The sequence below is a fragment of the Protopterus annectens genome, chromosome 13.part0 (assembly GCF_019279795.1).
Source record: "Protopterus annectens isolate FY-2018-M chromosome 13.part0, PAN1.0, whole genome shotgun sequence".
NCBI lineage: Eukaryota > Metazoa > Chordata > Ceratodontiformes > Protopteridae > Protopterus > Protopterus annectens.
Genome location: NC_056747.1, coordinates 338,428,522 through 338,443,082, shown reverse-complemented (window position 1 = coordinate 338,443,082; position 14,561 = coordinate 338,428,522). Strand labels below are relative to the sequence as shown.

The 14,561-nt window shown below is 41.7% G+C and overlaps 1 protein-coding gene across 1 annotated transcript in view; it reads right to left on the bottom strand.

Annotated features, from left to right (window-relative positions):
- Positions 1 to 6,818, bottom strand: part of UPF1 (UPF1 RNA helicase and ATPase) — a 3,097,516-nt gene extending 3,090,698 nt beyond the window's left edge. The window contains exon 1 of the mRNA XM_044054826.1: positions 6,423 to 6,818. Within this exon, the coding sequence (XP_043910761.1) occupies positions 6,423 to 6,593 (171 nt within the window). The 5' untranslated portion in view covers positions 6,594 to 6,818. The remainder of the gene's footprint in view (positions 1 to 6,422) is intronic.
- Between the last annotated feature and the right edge of the window lie 7,743 nt (positions 6,819 to 14,561).

Here is a 14,561-nt window from a genome sequence, read left to right as displayed (position 1 = left end):
AAACTCTTTCCCAACTGTATTGTGCAAATTATCGTACAACTCCTCCTGAGCATGGAACATCTACAGTTAAGAATCTCCCAATTAATCACAGGATCAAATACCAACAGAGGTGACATCTAGATAAAACAGACTTTCAATGCAAGCTGGGTTAACAACTACCGATTAAGAACTGCATACAATGACAGCAACAGAGAAATTAACCCTCAAACTGAATTCTGAACATTTTGGAAGGCAGTAGTGCGCAGAAATTGTACACAAAGTTGAAGCTGGAGAGGAAAATCAGTAGGTGTGGACTCGGCAGATTAAGCTGTTATTTAGGTTAAGGAAATAAAGCAGATGGATGAATGGAAGGAAAATATCACTAACGGGCATTAGTAAACAGTGGGGGCCTCAGGATGGAAATTAAGAGGACACCAGTACATTGACACTGCAAGCAAAAGTGCTGTAGAGCTGCATAAATCAGTTAACTACAATTCTTATGCAAATTAAGCTTGCCACAATAAACATAATATACCCCCCCATGGCTTAGTTGGCTCACGGAACCAGTACTGAAACTCAAATAGAAAGTGCAGTTAGCCCTGGTAGACACTAGGTCCAGAAACCATAAATAAATTCAGACTGCAAAGTCTGGGGATAATACCTCAACTGTACAGAGTTTCACAGAACATCCAGATTTATGAGAAATCAAACCAAAATATGGGGCAAAAGAATGTTTTTTTTTTTTTTTTTTACTGGCAAATCATAGAAGGTTGAAGTTAGAACATGACAGACACTGAGTTTCAGACACACCTTTGAGCAAATTCATACTAATGCAAAACTGTTATTTCTATCAACTTCTCAAGTTTTAAGAGCAATATTTAACAAGTGTATCTTTTGTGCCTTTGCCCCCCATTATTTAGGGCTTTGTCCAGATTTTTTGCTCCAACAGTTTGGGAGGTATTCTGGGGGTATACATTTACAAAGAGAATGGGTTTCTTTGCCTAGGTATACTACTAGGTCCAGAGAGAGTACTATAATCTTCCACAGGCTAGGGTTTTAAGTAGGACTAACAGGGAAATTAGATATATAATTTCAGGGGACAATAAAATCAAATTTTTAAGACAACAGCCAAGACGTGTAACAAAACAAACTTAATTTTCAGAAAATGAAAAAAGTATTGCCCATATGCAACCACCCTACTCCAACAGTCAAGAAATTAGAACAAAAACAAGTGCTATCGCTCATGGAGAAAACAAAAGGCAAAAGTAACAATTATTCAAACTACAAGCTACATCTAGCAATTAAGAGTGTCCTGCAAACTAAAATGTCAAAATACACAAGCGAATGCCAACGCAATCTGAAGAGATACCCAGATAGCTCCAATTACAAAAGAAACAGCAAAGCCAATGAATTGTCTAGCATTCGTATGTTACCAGTACAAGTAATGCTGTGCACTGCCATTGCTGAGAACAGCACTTGCCAACCAAAGGCTGAAGTATTACCATTTCACCAACTGTGTAACTCAAGAATGAAGTTCCATTTTTTAAATCGAGGCATCAGAAACCCAAACCATTTTGGTAAGAAACAGCTTTAAACTGTTAATTTGTCTTGCCATTACAGATTTCTACCAAGAAATAACAAACCTACAATGTGTTCTCTCAGCCACAAGTATACATTACAAAAAATGTTACAAATTGTGTGGATTACTGTAGCCTTATACTTATGAACAATATGCAGCAACAGCAATACTGCACCACACATTAGGGGACCACCTACCTAAACCAACCTTTTAAGATGGGGTACAGGCAGCACCAAGTTCAGTTTTAAATTTTGCCTCTGGGCAAGAGCAAACATTCTGAAATGTAAAGTATTTTCAGTTAACTACAGACTTGCATAACTACAAATTAAACTAGCAAGGAATTACAGTATCACTATGCAGAAAATCAAAAAAACTGTGACAGATTCAACTTTACAACCTTTTTTTCACTAGCTGCATTTAAAAAGGACACAATACAGAATCCCACTAAATTTAATCACGCACACAATATCATGCTCCAAAAAAAAAAATTAAAGAAAACCTTTCAGCAAATGGATGCAAGTTTGTATCCAGTCACTTGGTGTGAAAACTCTCATACTACTACTACCAAAACTACATTTACACTGCTTGTCACAAAACAATGTCTCAAAAACATCAAGGGATGAATACAAAGTTTTAATTAGAACAGCTGGGCATGACTGTAAAAAAAAAAAAAAAAAACCACACCTGCACTTAACGTATATTAATTCTGATATAACTGCCATGTGAACTTTAAATACCAACCATAACTGGTCATCACAGAACCTCAAAGTTAGTTCTGACAGTTGTTTGTACACTACCTCCATCTAATAGACAGGTACGCTGTTAGACATACTAAAAGAAAAGGCTCAAAAATCACGAAATGCTGAGGTAGCTTCACAAACTCTTGCCCCTTAATTTCTACAGGATGCACCAGAATTCTGGATGTCATGCTCTGCTCTCTTCACTTCAGAATCAAACAGAAACAGTTAAATCAGACAGTGATTTAACCATGTAACTTAAGATGGTATACTATCAGACAACTACACCAGAAAGTCCAGCACTCATTAAATGACAAACTTGACCTATGGCATTGCCCAAAACAAATGCTGTTAGAAGGGCAAACACTACAATGTGCATACATAACCTATCAACTTTAACGTCAGTGCAGAGCTTAAAATCCTCACCACTTCGGCTTGATCAGTCCACTAAACTTCCACACAAACTAAAGTGAGAGCTAAAATAAACTAATGGGCCAAAAAGCTCTCTTCCTTTCTATCCCAAACTGTCAGAGCAACCGAAAGCAAAGGAGTTCTCTTTTGTTAACCCAAACATGGACTCCCAGTTTTTGCCTCTACATAAAAATAAAGCTGCACTCCAGACTTGCAACATTTGCCAATTCATTGCAAATTTAACACTCTGCTACCAACACTGTTCCACCCTAAAAAGCCAAATAGAATCCCATAAAACAAAGAATTTTACTTTTAAGACCCCAACTCAATAATGGAAAGCACTGCACTGAAACAATGTCTTTGGCATGACAGTTGAAGCACTACAGCAGAAGCATGGCTGTACAGGTGCATGCCGAAATCATAACATTTTAAGTCATGATCAGAGAGACACACTCAGTCCAGTGCTCTCCACTATTGTAGTTTGCACAATGTCCCTTTTCTGCCTCACACTGAATGTAATTAAAGCAATAATGTAAAAAAACAAAAAAACACTCCCCTTCCTTCTTGGTCATATTCCTTCTCAACTGCCACTGATTTTGCCTCATACTGTTGCCATTCTAGAAAATCACTAAGGATTATGTTTGGTGTTTAAATGACTGACTGTAGCTCTCGATCTCTTAGTGCAAAGGATACTGGATGAAGTCAGAAATAATTTAGGCAAATGCCTAAAAATCAAGGGCAGATTTTTTAATATTGTTCTTTAACTTCAAAAGCTAATAGAATAGATTTTGCATTAGCATGTGCCTTTCTCTATCAATCCCATCTCTATACCCACCCTAAAAAACTTCTAAAATTAAAACCTGGTTCCAATGCTCCTGATGAAATTACCTCCTACTTCCTAAAAGTAGCAGCAGAAGCCATTGCTCCCCTATCAGCATACTAATAAAATCGATCTCAGAAAGCCAAGTCCCACAGCTCTGGAAGAATGCCTTTATTATTCTTCTCCATAAAGGTGGCAATAATTTGATGAATGTACACCAACAGTTCTTACCTCATCAATAATCAGCTTCTTACCCCCACACAGCATGACTTTAGACCAGGTCATTACCTCCACTGCCCTCCTCTCCTTCCTAGAAACAATCAAAGCCCGCGACTCTGGCTACTTTGTATCTACTCTTTTCCTCGACCTCGCCAAGGCATTTGACACTATTTCCACAACCTCCTTCTTACCAAACTATCTAAACTTTACCTATCCCCTTCCCCTACCCAGTGGTTCTCCAGCTCTCTCACAAACAGGCAACATGCAGTTAAATAGAAAAAAAGCTACCTCACCCTTCCTTAATACATTCACAGGCATCTCCTAAGGTTCCATTCTAGGCGCCCTACTAGTCAACATATTCATAAAGGATTTCTTCCAAGCCATTCCTAACTCCAGTCTCATCCAATACGCAGATGATTCTACTATAATCTGTTCCTCCCCTTCCATCACAACTGTGAACTAACACAAGCAGCCTTCTCTTCCACTGAACAGTGGACGCTCAACAGCCACCTAGCCCTTAATACAACCAAAATAAAACTTGTTATTCAATGCATCCAAAACCTCTTCCCTAGACAAACAATCCTTCATAAATTACCAGCAATAACAATACCCCCCTAGAACTAGTCAGACATAAAACTACTAGGAATCATGGACAATCAACTAAAATTCGAAAAGCATCTACAAGCAAAATAACCCGTCTCTCTGCCCCTCCTTAGCAAATATCTTTGAAATGCATAAACCAGATAGACTCCCAAGATCCAATTCCCAAAACCTAATTAAATTGCATAAACCAACACATCCTGCTGGGAATCGATTGATGTCCTCCTCCCTTGCACGCCTCTCGAACTCTTCTCTTTTCCCATCCGCACCACCAGCAGTCTCTTCCTTGTTTAAAACCTCACTGCACTCGCACCTTACTTCACAATGGAAATGCTCTTCCTCTCATCCAACCTGATACTACCACACTTTCTTCCTAACTTTCCAAACTTTGTTGCCTGTCACTACCTCTTACAAGTTCTACATCCTTACCTCATTGTAATGCCCTTAAAAAAATTAACCTGATGCAATTTTCCTAATGAAAATCTTTATATTTCTGTATTATGTAACAGATATTTGAATTGGGCAATATGGGTTTGTACTATACAAAATAATATGTAAACATTTAATTGAAATGTATATTATGGATTTGTGATCTTTCTGCACTATGTATTTCTATTTCTCTGGAGCTTTTCTCCCCAAGACTCATTGAAAATGAGCTCCTTGTAGCCCAATGGACTATCCTGAAAAACAAACTGCAAATAAATTTTCGCTGCCAACTATACATACTAGAACTCCACACATTTACTCTCCTTATAGCTAGGCTCCACGAAACACTCATAAAACCCAAGGCACTACTCACAAGCCACACCAATTCTCATTGCCCCTAAAAGCTACACTCCACAAGCTTTGTCCTCTCAGTACCTACTCCCTGGCAAGCTATCCCCATGACAAATAAAACAACTATTGTTACCTCACAGCAAGAGGTCCCCTGGTTCGATTATTGGCAGAGAAGCCTTTTGTGGGGAGTCTGCATGTCCTCTGTGTTTGCATGGGCTTCCTCAGAGGACTCCGGTTTTCCACCTACGTTCCAAAGACATATAAGGAGGGGTACTGGACATACGTGTGTGGATTTACTACCGCACCAGGGCTAGCAACCCACCTATGTAAAACCTTGACTCTGAAGCGACACCTTGATACAATGTCCACAAATGGGAAAAATGGTCGCAGACAGGTGGATACTTATTCCAAATGCAGAATGCAACTCATAAAGCACTTAATCCAAGCCAAATGCTCTTGCTTCAAACACAAAAACATATAACATTCCATTTCAAACTCTCATAAGTAGTACTGAAAATGGACCCACTTTAGAAACTAATACAAATACTGCACATAACACTGGGTTTGTTCACTAGACTATACAGCTTTCTGTACGTAGTTCGTCTGAGCTACTTTGTTACTGTTGCATTTCTATACTTCTATTTAAGAACTGTTTGGTATTTCACCCGAGCTGCGCTTGAAATTTGTCAATACTGACCAGTGCACTACCGCAGTAAACATATACAAATACTTTCGCAAACTTGTTGCAAGCTGCACTCATTTTACATAAACTTTTTGTTTAAAAATAAGTGTCAGAATTAAAAATGCTGCTATGGATATGAACGCCGAAAAGACATTCAAAATCACATTATACTAACTAAATAAGAAATACTACATTTGACATTTCTCCTGATAAATTCTACACGTAAACCAATACCTCAAGAAAACTTTGCAGTAAGGCCTCATCAGCGGCACTACATTCCAGTTCCGAACGTAGTCACACTTAACAGTTGTCCAACAAAACAGTCAAACAATCTATACGTCAGCCTCATCAAAAAGTGATGAAAACTTCTCAACATATTGTGCCAGCCGTTTTACTACTAGACATGATTGTAACTCAAAGCTTAAAGCATGCAATATTAAAATGATAACTGTCACTCAGACAAAAAGTAACCCACAAAAAGAGGGGAGTCACACAAACAAGTTACTAAATAACTTATTTTACAGGCCGCGCGAAGCCCGAGACACCAAAACACCTGTGGCCAGGAAAGGAAGGGCCGTTCCCTCCCCCATCAATCAAAGCAGGTCCTCACATATTTACCTGGTTTTCCAGCTGACTCTGAGTCTGACCCTGCGTTTGAGTTTGGCTTGGCAACGTAAAATCTGTAAACTCGAACTCCGAGCCCTGGGTATCAGCTCCAAGAAGCTCTGCTTCCTCTGTGTCCAGGAAGGTGAGAGTCTGTGAACTCGGCCCGTATGCTTCCACACTCATTTTTCTTTCTAAACAGCTGAATATGACAATAACCTTTCCCGCATAGAGTGACACCCAACAAAAACTGCCGTATATTGTCCTCAAACTCCGATATTAAAAGAGTCGACCTGTTATTTCCCAGGGAGCAGAACTCAACCGAAATGGAAGAGTCCCTCTAGTAAAACCGAAACACTAAGCGCCAGCTCTAACTCCCACACCAACATCCGACGTGACACTTTGCGGAAGATGAATACGTCATACGCAAATTATACCAAAACTGATCGCGTTTTCAGTAAAGCGGAAAGACAGTGCTAGAGACTGCAAGAGATGATTCTGTGGTTTTGCTTGCAATAAAGTTCTTGTCATTCTGAGAGAAACTTGATGTTGGGACACTTTTAATTTGCAATCTCACGTTTAGTTTCACTTCCCTTCCAACCCCCGCCATTCCTTGCCCTACATGGTCGATAGTCATGTTTCTGTAACCTCTACTATCTTTAGTAGGGTTGCCACCTTTTCAAATATCCACAGTGGGACGTTTTTGGTGCAAACGTCAGATTTTGCAGGGCGAAACATACCCATGGCCAGTACAAAGGACATAATTTCACTTTTTTGTCTAAATTTATTCTTCTAGCATTTTAGTTGCTTATTCTGTTTCTTATAACATTTAGGTGTTTCAGATACAGAATAACTGTTTTATGCAACTATTACATAAAATATAGGAAATCATTTTGTCCTAAAATCTCAGGACATTTGCCATTTTTAAAATTTTTAGCAGGACACAAAGTACAGTTGTGTACTCTAACCATAAATGTAAATGTTCAAGTGTGTTCACTGTTGCAGTCATGACTGTAGGGTTCTTCCTGCCAGCAGCAGCCCCCGATCGGCCAGAGTCCCAAAGTCTGGATTGGGCATCAACTGAGGTCGCTTTTATCCTGACGTCAATGTGTCAGAAGGTATAAAGACCTCAGCTGACGCCATTTCCCCAGTTTTTCTTACCCCAGATGTCAGGTGCCCAGAAAGAAAAGGCTAAAAAAAAAAAACATGCCCAAAACCTCATCAGCCAAAATACCTCATAACACATAATACTCAAAGAAAAAACAAAAGAGGGGGTAGGAGGGAGGGTAACCCAGACTGCAACAGTGAACACACTCAAACATCTACATTTATGGTAAGAGTACACAACAGTACTATGTCCTTCGTGGTTCACTGTTGCAGTCATGACTCTAGGGTTGAGTCCCAAAGCTAAGAAAGGGTGGCTGGAGGAGAAACAGAGGGAGCGGTCACAAAACCTTGCAAAACCACAGAAGCAAAACCGGCCCTGGATTTAGAATAGAGAGGGAGGTTGTAATGCTTAGAAAAAGTATGTACAGAACTCCAAGTAGCAGCCTCCAAACTATCCTTGGTAGGAACCCCACAAAGAAAAGCTGCTGAAGTAGCAATAGCCCGGGTAGAATGAGTCCTAACATTAACAGGAACTGGATTGCCATGATAAGAGTAACAGAACTTGATGCAATGGGCAATCCACTTGGAAATAGTTTGCTTAGTGATTGCTTTCCCTTGAACAGTAGGAGCATAAGCGACAAACAACTGATCAGATTTCCGGAATATCTTGGTCCTGTCTAGGTATAAACTAAGCTGCCTGTGCACGTCCAAAGAGTGCAAAAGACTTTCTTCCTCACTTTGAGGATTAGGATAAAAGGTAGGCAAATGAATAGACTGATTCAAGGCCACTGCTGAAACCATCTTTGGCATAAAGGTGAGATTAGTCCGTAGAGATACCCTGTCCTGATGAAAAATAAGGAAGGGTTCCACAGCCATGAGTGCTTGCAATTCCGAAATTCTTCTAGCAGAGGTAATAGCTAAAAGAAAAGCAGTTTTGCAAGACAAAAATTTCAAATCTGTGGAAGCTGCAGGTTCAAAAGGAGACAAGGTTAATTTCTCCAAAACATAGTTAAGATCCCAAGTGGGAACAGGAGCCCTCATAGGAGACCGAATATTCTTAGCCCCTCTAAGAAATTGTTTAAGTAATGGATGAGAAAAAATCTGAGGATCTGTATCGTAATGTGCAGAAATAGCAGAAGCATGAAGCTTAACAGACGAAAAAGATAGGTCCGTATGTAACAACTCTGTCAGATACTGTAAAATCAGAGGAATGTTTGGAACAGCAGAATCACCACCCTGGACTTGATTCCAGGAGCAAAATCTTTTCCATTTACCCGCATAAGATTTTCCAGTGCTGGGCCGACTAGCTTCAAGGATTACATCCATAACCTGTTTGGAAAGGGTAGAGGTGTTTACAGACCCTGGATCCACCAGGCAGCTAGATTCAGAGTTTTGACATGACTGTGCAGTATCCAGCCATCCTGTTGAGACAGTAGATGAGGGATTTGAGGCAAAATCCAGGGAGGTTCCTGAACCAGGTTCATCAGAGTGGAATACCAAAATTGCCGAGGTGAATTGGGAGCCAGTAAAATCATTTGCAGTCTGTCTTGTTTTATCTTCAGAAGTACCCGAGGTAGAAGAGGAAAAGGAGGAAAAGCATATACTGAGAGGTGTTTCCAACTGAATGAGAGGGCATCCACTTTCCATGCTAGTTTCTGGTAGGTCCTTGTGCAGAATGTCGGAAGTTGATGTTTCTGAGGGGATGCAAAGAGATCTATGTCCGGACATCCTCACGCCTTTATAATCATCCTGAATATTCAAACATCCAACATCCATTCGTGTGGATCCGAAATGTGTCTGCCAGAGTGTTGTCTTTTCCTGGCAGGAATTGCACTTGTTCGTAGGTTCATAGGTTCGTACTAGGCTATCTGCCCTAGGGCATTTATAAGCCTAGCCAGAGTGTGTGTGGCTTTCACCACCCCTTAGGATGAGAATACTATGCCCATTTAGGGTTTAGTTTACTGTGCCTCTGTCCAGTAGTGACACAGAGATGACCCCCGGGGTAAACATACGATCTCCCATCCACTCGTCAAGATTTCTCTTGAAGAGAATTAGTGAGGGGTTCTGCCTAACATGGACTGGGATTCTGTTCCAGAGTGTAGGGAGCCTCTGGGTTATGAATCTGTCCCTCCAGCACATCCTATTTATTTCTGTGTTGAGGTTCAAGTCTCTTGCTCCTGTGGCTCTGATGGATTTGGATTTTCTGAGGTGGAGCATGTCCATTAATTCTGGATTGGACATGGCCTTGTACGTCAGGCACAGATCACCTCTGAGTAGGCAGTATGAGACTGAATAGAGCTGGAGTTTCTTCAGCCGGGCAGCATATGACATATGTTTGAGACCCTTTATCCTCTTGGTGAGGAACTTTTGGGGTCTTTCCAACTGCTGCAGGTGTCGGGTAAGATACATCCCAAATGGGGCATTGTACTCAATCATTGGCCTGATAAGAGAAGAGTACAGGGGCACAATGACCTCTCTTGATCTAGATGTGAATCCCTTCATGATAAGGTGGGCAATATAGAAGGTCTTCCTAACCACTTTGGCAATGTGAGTGTCAAATGAGAGGTTACTGTCAACTTGGGTCCCTAGGTCCCTGATTACCTCTTCTGTACTTAATGGATTACCACCTATGTGGTAATTTGTGGGTGCCTTGTTTTTCCCAAAGGGTATGACTATACATTTTTTGGTGTTCAGCTTAAGGCCATGGCTCTGGCACCAATTATCCGTTTCTATGAGGCCTCTCTGAAGGATGCTTGTGTCCGCTGGAGTATCAATTGTGGCGCCCAGTTTGCAGTCATCTGCAAACTTTGTCAGCCACAATCCTCCTATGTTTGCCTGCACCTCGGAAAAATAAATGCCGAACAAGAGGGGTCCCAGGACTGAGCCCTGTGGGACACCGCTTGTGACCGGCTTAGAGTCTGACATGGCTCCAGCAACTCTAACCCTGTGGGTTCTGTCCTTGAGCCAGTTTGCAACCCATCTTGTGACATATGGGTTTACATTTAAGCTGGTGAGTTTGTCTATGATGCCCGAGTGGGGTATTGTGTCGAAGGCTTTTGCAAGGTCAAGGTAGGCTGTGTGAACTGCCTTACCCTCATCAATGGCCTTAGTGACTGTTTCAAAACAAAAAAGTCGACCAAGTTCAAAAGGCAGGATCTGCCCTTGACAAAGCCAAATGGGTAGGATCCAATGTCTGTAGGTCCCCAATGTCTTTGTTTATGAGTTCCATAATGATCCTCTCCATAGCTTTGCAGACCAGGCTCGTCAAGCTTATGGAGCGGTAATTTCCAGGGTCCATAGAAGCACCGTCTTTGTGGAGTGGGACCACTGTTGCCGTACGCCACTCTTTGGGTATGTATCCTGTAGTAAGGCTAAGATTAAACAGCAGCCTTATGTGTGGGTTTAGTTCCTCTTGGAGTTCATGTAGCATGCAGCCTGGGACACCGTCCAGTCCCATTGATGCTGTGTTTTTAGCTTTAGAGAGGGCGGCTCTCACCTGGGCATCTGAGATGTTGGGGAGGCTACACTCTGCTGAGATAGATATTTCTCCTTTTGGGGGGGGGGGAATTTGCACTGAACCTGTCTGCCAGAATGTTGGCAATGTCTGTGGGTTCAGTGTATTTTGTGTCATTTTGGACTAACTCTGAGCATATCTGGGAGTTTCCACCCAGGTTTCTAACATAACTAAAGAAGGCCTTATGATTGTCTTTTGTGTCTTTTGTGATTTTTCTCTCAAAGTTGGCCTTGGATAATTTTATGAGTGATCATAGTTTTTTGCTAGTACTGATCAGAGATGCCTTCACTTTTAGGGATTTTGCTCTGTCATGTAGTAGCTTCCTCCTCCTGTTGTAAAGTTTGTTTATGGCTGGGGTCCACAAGACCGGGCGCCTGCCTTTGGGGGAATGGGTCTTGGTTTTATTTGGGATTGCATGATCCATGCATTCTTGAAGGTGCCCGTAGAAGGCATTTCTAAAGGATTCAGCAGTGTGGGTTGTGGTTTCCACTGGCCCAGGGGCCTTGAAGGATACCACTTCAGTCTTAAGAAGAGTGAAGTTGGCTTTTGAGAAGTTTTTCACTGTGGTCTTTTGTGCAGGGGGTGGGGGCGGGATGTGGATTTCTAGTGAGATTAATTTATGGTCTGATCTCACCAATGAGGGATATACTTCCGGTGTGGAGCATTTTGTCCCCATGTTTGTGATGATCAGGTCTAGTATATTATCTCCTCTTGTGGGAATGGTGACTAGTTGTTCCATTACATTTGAGTTTATGAATTCTAGGAACCTTTGGGCTAGGGTGTTGGGGCATGAGTAATGTTCCCAGTCTATGTTTGAGTAGTTGAAGTCTCCCAATATGATGGTATTTGGAGGGACATTCATACTCTCCAGTGTCTTCAGGAAGGCTGTGTGGGGTTCCTGAGTTTGAGAGGGTGGTCTGTAGCATGCTACAAACTGTAGGGCAGTTTTTCCAATGGTTAGTTGCACCTGGATGGTCTCCGATGTTTCGTGCGTTGCCAGTAACCTGGAGGTGTGGGTATCTTTGATGACTATGGATACTCCCCCTCCTTTTGTGGTTCGGTCCAAGTCTTGGGACCGGAAAGCATGATATGAGGTAAAACCTGATAGTGCTGGGGTGCTCTCAGGAGCCTTGAACCAGGTTTCAGTCACTGCACAGACATTGATGTTTTCCATACTGAGGAGGGCTTCGAGAGCATGCATCTTGAGGTTTAGACTTCTGGCATTGAGCAGCATTACCCTTAGTTTTTTTCCACTTGTGTTTTCTAGGGAGGTAGGTTTGTCATTTGAGCCTTGCCTAAAAAAGGCACTATGGGGGTGGCAAGAGCCTTGGCCAATATCCGAAGCCCAAGGGTGACAGGTGCAAGCCATCCCTTGTGAAGCAGCGTGGCTTGTCAAGCATGTCATCCCAAGCAGACAGACATTGGATCCCCTTAGAATGACACCAGTAATTTAGCCAATTGTTAAAACTGATCATTTTGTCTTTGTACTGTGGCATCATTCTTGGTGAGGGTAAGATGCTGCTCAGGGTCAGGGTCATACCGGCCTGGGCTACATAATCAGAGAGCTCCTCTATGTCTCTTTTCATGTAATCCAGGGAGGTACGTCTCAGGTCGTTCACACCGGCATGGACAATGACTGAGTCATATTTGTACTTGCTGTGGAGTGACCTGAGTGCTTGTGTTATGTGGCGGATTCTAGCGCCCGACAGGCAGCTTACTGTGACCTTTTCCTTGTTCAGTCTGGTGAGTGGGACGTCAGTGTGTCTGACTATGGAGTCACCTATTACAAGTGTGTCTGGCATGTTGTTTGGCCTTAAGGGTTGTGACTGTTTAGCACGCTGACTTTGTGAACTATGTGTTGCATGTGCTATGTCTTGAGGTGGCGGTCGCTTGGGTGTCTGCTTTGGAGGCCTCTGTTGTTTTGGTAGATTTTTAATCAGCACCTCCGAGTATGTTTTTGTGTGTTTATGTGTTTGGTTTGCAGTTGTGATAGTTCTATGTGAGACTGGGTTTGTGGTGTGCGTGGTTACTTTCTCCTCCTGACTGGTCTTGCCAGTACTGAGTTGAGAGAGCTCAGCCTCCAGTTTGGCTATATAGTTGCATCTGTCGCATATATTTGTATTTGTTGGGAGGAGGAGAGAGTTGTCTGTGTACATGAGGCAATTGTAACATTGCCTCAAGATTCCCAGATTCACCAGCTGAACAGGAGAGGATGCCAGCAACTGACCCTTCGACATGCTAGAATAGTAAAAAAGATTGCTGTGTAACTGAGTCAGAAAGGACCTATAGGGAAATGGGTACTCAAGGGAATTTAGGTGAATGAAGTATTTTCTTTTGTTTAAGAGTGCTTTACCTGTATAAAAAATGCTTTAGGAGCAAGTGCTGAGCTTTTCAGATAGAGAATAGGCTGTTTAGATTGCAAGTAGAGCAGTTCTAAGGGAAAAATTGAAGAGAAGACTTTATGGAGCCAGAAATAGTTTAAACTTGATTAACCGGCGCTGCCCGATGCTGCTCTATGAGCAACTTCGCGCAAAAGCGCACAAAAGCATGCAAAAACGGGCTTTATAGCAGGGGGTTGAAAAGAGCCAGGAATTATGGCCAATAAACTACAAGTTGCTGGGCTGGAGCCACTCCTCTAGAGACAAATAGGTTGCTCAGTGCTCCCCACTCCCACTGGTGAACAAAGAAGCTTCCTCTTATCCAAATAAGGATATGGATAGCACAGGAACTAAGACAAAGCCAAGAGATCAGCAAAATCTGACGACTGGACTATTCTAGTTCAGTAAGGCAGGAAAACAAGGATTTTTTTTTCTTTTTTTACAGAGACAGAAGAAAAATATACAGTAGCAAACAGTAAATGCTATAAAATGGCTAGCACACTTGAGTGTGTTAGCCTAACCGTTAAATTAAACAAAAATAACTTTTTAAAGTGCAAACAGTTTAGAATCAACACAGGTACAGTATAAACAATATGCAGAGCTGTTTTTTAGGCGAAATGCAGTCGAGATACATCCAAAAGCGAAAGCCAGAAAAAATACTTAAAAATCAAGGAAAGTCACTCTTTCACTCTTTGCTGCTTGCAGAACTCTGCAGGACACCACGAAAAGCTGTGCTGAGTCGTATACAAGCGAAAAAGCGTGCAAAAACAGGCTTTATAGCAGGGGGTTGAAAAGAGCCAGGAATTGACCCAAAATGGCCAATAAACTACAAGTTGCTGGGCTGGAACCACTCCTCTAGGGACAAATAGGTTGCTCAGTGCTCCCCACTCCCACTGGTGAACAAAGAAGCTTCCTCTTATCCAAATAAGGATATGGATAGCACAAGAACTAAGACAAAGCCCAGAGATCAGCAAAATCTGAAGACTGGACTATTCTAGTTCAGTAAGGCGGGAAAACAAGGATATATATATATATATATATATATATATATATATATATATATATATATATATATATATATTTTTTTTTTTTTACAGAGACAGAAGAAAAAGATACAGTAGCAAACAGTAAATGCTATAAAACGGCTAGCGCACT